The sequence below is a fragment of the Neltuma alba genome, unplaced genomic scaffold (genome assembly GCF_004799145.2).
Source record: "Neltuma alba isolate B1F8T4 unplaced genomic scaffold, ASM479914v2 tig00010672_pilon, whole genome shotgun sequence".
NCBI classification, from domain to species: domain Eukaryota; kingdom Viridiplantae; phylum Streptophyta; class Magnoliopsida; order Fabales; family Fabaceae; genus Neltuma; species Neltuma alba.
The window spans coordinates 405,866-412,550 of NW_021635514.1; the positions used below are offsets into that span (position 1 = coordinate 405,866).

Sequence of the window (6,685 nt, forward strand, 5' to 3'; positions counted from 1 at the left end):
TCCCACTCTCGAAAACCCAAACACAATCTCTTCTTTAACCCCTTTTTGTACTTCCAAAATTGAATTAGGGTTTCCATCTCTCATTTCCTTCGCCCGGTGCTGAAGCCTCGTTCTCCCTCATCCCTTCCCTGATCTTTACCTATTTGACATTTCCCGCCATTTCCCGCTAAGTTACAGCAGCTGGTTACTTCGATTTTGAATAGCAGCCGTTTGATCTGTCATTTTGATATTTATCTGTTTTTCAAATTTTTGTTTTGACCGTTGCTCGTCTCGCCGGAGTTGGGGGGAAATGTCTGCAGTCGAAGCGGAGAAGAATGTCGAAGAAGAGAAGGAGGTGGTGAGAAGGGGAGAGCTCTTGTTCTGCGGTGGTACGTCCTGGGATATTATTGGTCGTCGTAAAGGTCCAGCTGACGGCAACTTGGTCTCTCCAACTCGGCTTCGTCCTCTCGTTGGGGTTGATATTCGATTCGTTGCATCTGGATGTGGTGAGTTTCCTTTTTTATCAGACATAGGATTTGCCGATGTTTTTACTATTCTGTCTCTAAGATTATGTCAGTTGGTTTATATTACCATACTCATTTTCCATTTGTTACAATGTAGCATCTTGTCACTGCGTGGCATTAGATGTTGAGGGGCGCTGCTATACATGGGGACGCAATGAGGCATGAAGATATATCATAGATATATGTTATGAAGTTAATTATTTGTCTACTTTTTTCCATCTCATATGCTGTCTTACAAACTCGTGAAATTTGGTACGCAGAAGGGGCAACTGGGTCATGGAGATACCATTCAGCGTGATAGGCCAACCGTGGTATCTGAACTTTCGAAGTGAGTTTTAGATTATGTTGCCGCAGCTGTTCGCTGATACTTGGGCCTCGTTTATTATCTTCTGTCTCTAAATACAATCAAGTTCTTCGTTTTGTATTTTCATATTTTCTGTGTATATGATAGTGAAGATAGTGCGTGTCTTGCTCATTTTTTTCATTTATCTTTTCTCTGCGGAGATCAAATGGCTTCTAGGATTATTAATAGTTGAATTTCTTTGATGGATATACTTAGTTCTCTAAATATTTAACATACAAATGGAGCTGAAAAGCATTGGGAGAATGACATTTGACTGCTTGTGAAAAAATTATTGACACTTTGCTATCTATTTTAAAAAGAGTCGTTAGAATGGTATGGCATGTTTATGAATCTCAAAAGGGCCCTTGTGATTGGATGATTTCGTATTACTGAGGTGTCAATAATTTTCTTAAAACGCACCCAAATGTAAATAGGGTAAACTTGAAAATATCAAAGTAAAACAAGAAAGAAGAAAAAGGAAATGGAGAGAGGAATTTTGCCTGTAAAATTATTTTACAGATCGTGTATGGATATGTGTGTGTATGTTTGTATGGGATGCGTGTTTTCATGTTGGGATGGGATTTCTGATATGTTCATTGAAGGAACGTTCTGTCAAATTATATATGTTTCTAAGCTAATCTGTACCAGTTGCCAAGGTTGGTGTTTGTCTTGTGCTTTTTGTAAGACTGTCACTAATTTTTCTAGCTCTAATCTTGTATGATGTTTGGGCTGAAGACATAAAATTGTCAAAGCTGGAGCAGGGAGGAACCACACGGTGGTTGTTACAGAGGATGGACATTCCCTTGCCTTTGGCTGGAATAAGCATGGACAGCTTGGTTCAGGTTCTGTGAAAAATGGTATGTGCATCTGTAAAGATTGTATTCATTAATTCTACTGTTGTTCGATTGAATGATTAATGTAAGTCATGCCTTCCTTAGTTTATATTATGCCCGTTACAAGACATGTAGAGTAGGAGGATCACATTGTTCCTTTATTGTCCCATGCATCTTCTTGCCTATTTCAACTCAGTACTTTTTCTATTTTTTTATTCTTTTGTTTGGTAGTTTGGAATTGGTAGCCTTCTTTATTTCTTTCTTTCTTTCTTTCTTTCTTTTTTGGTGTTGTTGGCATGGTCATTGCTTTATTGGTTTCATATAACTTTTTTACGTGGTTATCATTTTGATTAAGCTGCATAAAGTTAGACGTGTTCCATTACTGCTCAATCATTAAATGATTTCCTTTGAATTTTGTAGCGCACAAAATTTGTCTTGGCTGCGGAATATTAACTCACTCTTAATCGATTCTCATGTTTATGGCCTATTTTCCTCCTATCAAAGTGAAAAAGATAGCTAATGCAATGTTCAGGCCTTATATTTTGTTTATGAATATTCGGGGTTACACTTCTGAATCACACGCTTGTTTTTTGTTATGCAGAAATTGAATCATCTCCTGTTCGCTGTCTTGTGTCAGAAGTCAATTATGCTACTTGTGGTGGTGACTTTACTGTGTGGTTATCTTCTGTTGAAGGAGCTTCTATACTGTATGGTTTGTGGATATTTTTTTTTCTTTTTCATTGTCTACCTTCTTGTATTATTTCTCTTTTCTGGCTTGAGACTCATTAGCTGCTGACCATCAATTCTTTGATTTTTTCCCCCTTCCCCTTTTCAGTACTGCAGGGCTACCGCAGTATGGGCAGCTAGGACATGGAACAGACAATGAGGTATGCTTAAAGAAAAGTAAATCATTCCTGTTGACCTGATATTTGTGAATGCCCTGACTTAAAAGCTTCTCTGAATTTATTTATTTTAGCCCATCTTTGGGTTATGTGGTACTGTATTCAATTGGTTAAATTATGGTCATCTTCATGTAAAGATGCATTATGTTTGGGCTCCTTGTTTACTATTGAGATGACCATGGTCGTGTGGGTTGGGAGTCATCTATGTGGTGATTATGTTGATTTAAATTACTTTTATGTTCTCATTTCTTTTTTTATTGTGAATAGGCCTATGTTTATCATGGTAGTTTTGGGTTCTGGCGTCTCTTCTTTGGTGACATTACATAAACTCTTGGCTTGCTCTACTTGCAACTTTTTTATTTTCTTTTTTCCATGTGCGTATGCTGACATACCCTTGCATTCATGTTGCTTGATGCAACAAAGAATAGAAAATCTTAGCTCTAAGTTGTATGTGCTTGCAGTATAATTCCAAAGACAGTTCTGTGAGGTTGGTTTATGAAGCCCAACCACGTCCACGGGCAATTGCTAAGCTATCTGGTGAAACAATTGTCAAAGTGGCATGTGGAACAAATCACACAGGTTGCTAGTTTGTGCTCTTTTCAGTTCATTTACTGTATTATTTACAATGTCTTATTAATATTTGTTTTATTAATTACAATGTCTTAATAATATTTGTTTTTTGGGTAGTGGCGGTGGATAAGAATGGCTTTGTTTACACGTGAGTAATCCTCTGGGTTTTAATATGATTTCCTACTCCTGGTTCTATGTGGGATTCATTGTAACTGTTGGATTCCTATCATTTTTGTAGGTGGGGTTTTGGCGGTTATGGAAGGTTGGTGCTTGGTTCTTGAATGGGCTGTCAATATTTCATGGATTCTTGAAGACTGCAGTATCGGATTATTTTTAGCTAAATTTGGTTTCATATTTTGTCCCTACATGTTTACTTCCACGCACTCACTGTAAGCCCAAAATTCTATAGGCTGGGCCATAGGGAGCAGAAGGATGAGTGGGCCCCACGTCGTGTGGATGCTTTTCGGGAGAGAAATGTTCTGCCTCCTGATGCTGTGGTTTCAGCTGGTTCTGTTAACTCTGCATGCACTGCAGGTAGGTTTTGTATCAAATTTCCTGGTCAACCCGTATTAATATTGATGATATCCTTCATGGCTTTTTGGTCATCCTTTTTGGGAAAGCATCTCTTATAAAGTGATATTGATGATATCAAATTATCGATAACTTAATTGTGTGTTATGCAGCTGTCTTGCTTTTACTGTGATTAAGTCATGCTTAGTGCAGATTGTAGTTATATAATTTGTGTGTGAAATTGTAATTACAAAGTCTCCCTCCCTTGTCATATTTGTGTATGTATTAGTAGATCGAGATTAATGTAGTCCTGTAATATGTGAGAGAGTTAATAATAAATCTTACCTTTGGTCTTATCCTAGCAATTTGAACTTTTTGCTTGAATTGGTCATTGTTATGGATACTGTGTTGAGTCTTCATGACTCAGTGGTTTGCTTTTTGTGGGGAAATCTGTAAGTCTCATGATTCTCGTCCAAATTTTAAGTGGCTTAAACATTTTACTAGCTTTAACTAGCCAACTAGGGATCACTTGTAGTAATTTGACCTGATTGCCTTGCATTTTAATGGTGAGATTTTTTTTTTTTGGTTGTTGTCATTTTTGAATTGGAGCTTCAAGACTTGTTATTGAGAAGTGCTAGTCCATATTTCATACAAGTCAATCGTATTGATGCTTGTCATTTTTATTACTCCGCGGCGATTTAGGGCTTTCTTGTAACTGTCTTGAGCTATGATATTTGTATTGTCTCTTGGCAGTCAGGCGGTCAGCTCTGCTTGTCCTATGCAAAATATTTTGTTTAAAAGTGATTTCGTACAGAGTCAAAATTTGTTGACGTAATAGGGTAAAGTTGACCTGTTCCATATTTAGGCGTGTTAGCATGCTGTTGTTGCTGGGGCATGCTTTTGACCTGTTATATGTGCTGTACAATATAGGATTATAGGAGCAATGTGTTACTTAGCCTCCTGTGAACTGAACTGTTTCTGTATGATATGTTATGACTTGGGAGGTGGCTTTCTACAAAATAGTTTCTGGTTTCAGTGTCATCACTTTGAAGTTTATTCACTTTCCAGGTGGAGGGCAATTGTATATGTGGGGCAAAATAAAGAATACAGGTGATGATTGGATGTATCCAAAGCCTCTGCTGGATTTAAGGTTGTGCCATGTACCATGATATTTACAGAATTTCTTGCCTTTCATTTTTCTTCTGTCTTGTGTGTGTGTGTGTTTTCTGTGTTTGATCAAAATGTTGTGTAACTGATTGGGTAACTTTTTTGGTCTGTGTTGGGTAGTGGCTGGAACTTACGATGCATGGATTCAGGGAATATGCACCATTTTGTTGGGGCCGATTCTTCATGTATAAGTTGGGGCCATGCTCAACATGGAGAACTGGGATATGGGCCTAATGCACAGAAGTATTATGATTTCTTATCATTGTGTTTCGTTTCGTTTCTTTTTTTTTTTTTTTTTTCCTTTTTCAATTTTCTTTAGCGGCTTCACCTGTGTTCAGGTCTTCAGCAGTACCCAAAAAGGTGGATATTCTTGAGGGCATGCATGTTATGGGGTGGGTATTACGTGTCGTTTAATTCTTCCCTTGTTTTTATCTGCCTTTTGTTTTACGGATGTCCATATACGTCTTACTTTGAGAGTAATTGCTAAACTTAAATCTCTCGCTCTTATTGTCTCTGGAAGCCAAAATGTTGAGGATATCTATACGAAATAACTTGTTAAATGCCTTTTTGGTTGTTTTGGGTAGTTGGAGATTTAAGATATGATTATTTTTATTTGAAACAGTGTTGCGTGTGGTATGGGCCACTCCATGGTCATTGTTGATGGAACAAATGTTGGTGAACGACTTGACCAGGTAAATCTTAGCTGGTTTGCATATTTCAAAACTATCATGGCGAAGTATTGGGACCATGGGCTGCATGCATTCAAATAAGTAGATATTTCCTAGTTGCAACCTGGGAGTTATTGTTTTTCCTTCCTCCTCCTACTTCATCTTCTCTCTGTTGATGTTGTTAAATGTTAAGTGCTCTATATTGGTTGTTCTATTCCTGTGTAACTAACTAGCATGTGAGTCCCATGCGTTGCAGAGTTGAGGAGTGAATCACATTGTTCAAGGCATAGGAGTAGTGGATCTTATTAGAGTTTTTGTTATATATATATAGATACTATGTGCTAACGTCCTGTTTTTCTGCAGCTTGATATATACGATGGAAAAGCTTCTGGTGAAGGTATGTTGTAATGATCAAAACTCATTTATTAGGAAAAGTGAATCATTAGAAAATGATTTTTTTTTCTTTTGTTTTTTGGGTGGATGGGATACTGCTTCAGCCTGGAAAGCCTGAGTGTGTCTTAATCTATCTTGAGTTGGATGTTTACAAGGGTTTAAGTGTGATAGCTATTTTAAGCTTAAACTGGTTGCTTATTTGAATGTGCTCTTGCTATAGTAAATGAGGAACCTGTAAAGAAAACTACAGTGCCTAAGCAGAGTACAAAAAAGGGTGCAAGAGGTGGTGACAATTCCAAGAAGAAGCAGAAAACAAAAGAATCGTCTGAATCGGAGGAGGAGGAGGATGATGATGAAGCAAGTGACGATGAGGAACAAGTAAATGGTGCGGCCAAGGGGAAAAGGAAACGTGGCGGAAATAATTCTGGTAAAGCGAAAGGTAAAGCTAGGGGTTCTGGCCCTGGGAGAAATCGGGCTCCAGTAAAAACGGGTAGGAGGAAGACCCCGTAAGTCTTGACTTGGGATTTGTGGTCAAAATTTAAAGTTTTGTTCACCAAGAGAATTGTACTGTTATTTGTTGGCTGGTGAATTTGCCTACCTATTATAGTTATTGAAATTTTTATTCTGCTATGTTTTTATTGTAAATTTTTTAGGAAACTAGTGGTTGGATTCGGAGATCCCATAGGCTACAAGCCTGGGTTTTAATTTTTAAATTAAGGAAAATGTCTTTGTTTACCTCATCAGCTGCCACTCTTGTTCGAGTGTGACTGCTGATTTGAACTTTGAGTTGACAAGG

At 37.8% G+C, this 6,685-nt stretch overlaps 1 protein-coding gene across 1 annotated transcript; it reads left to right on the forward strand.

The window, feature by feature from the left end:
- LOC114758170 (protein RCC2 homolog) lies at positions 1-6,594 on the forward strand. The gene is made up of 17 exons (XM_028947188.1): positions 1-485; positions 601-662; positions 764-831; positions 1,582-1,703; positions 2,281-2,386; positions 2,515-2,566; positions 3,043-3,160; positions 3,269-3,299; positions 3,390-3,413; positions 3,561-3,685; positions 4,730-4,811; positions 4,949-5,071; positions 5,167-5,220; positions 5,451-5,520; positions 5,860-5,893; positions 6,110-6,395; positions 6,543-6,594. The coding sequence occupies exons 1-17, from the start codon at positions 290-292 to the stop codon at positions 6,592-6,594; spliced, it is 1,605 nt and encodes a 534-aa protein (XP_028803021.1). The 5' UTR covers positions 1-289.
- Positions 6,595-6,685: the final 91 nt, after the last annotated feature.

Bases quoted from the DNA above. Each gene is read 5' to 3' on its own strand.
- LOC114758170 (XM_028947188.1), top strand. From the start codon at position 290: ATGTCTGCAGTCGAAGCGGAGAAGAATGTCGAAGAAGAGAAGGAGGTG. The intron at 3,300-3,389 runs GTGAGTAATCCT...TCATTTTTGTAG, and splicing joins AAGAATGGCTTTGTTTACAC to GTGGGGTTTTGGCGGTTATG. The intron at 5,894-6,109 runs GTATGTTGTAAT...CTCTTGCTATAG, and splicing joins TGGAAAAGCTTCTGGTGAAG to TAAATGAGGAACCTGTAAAG.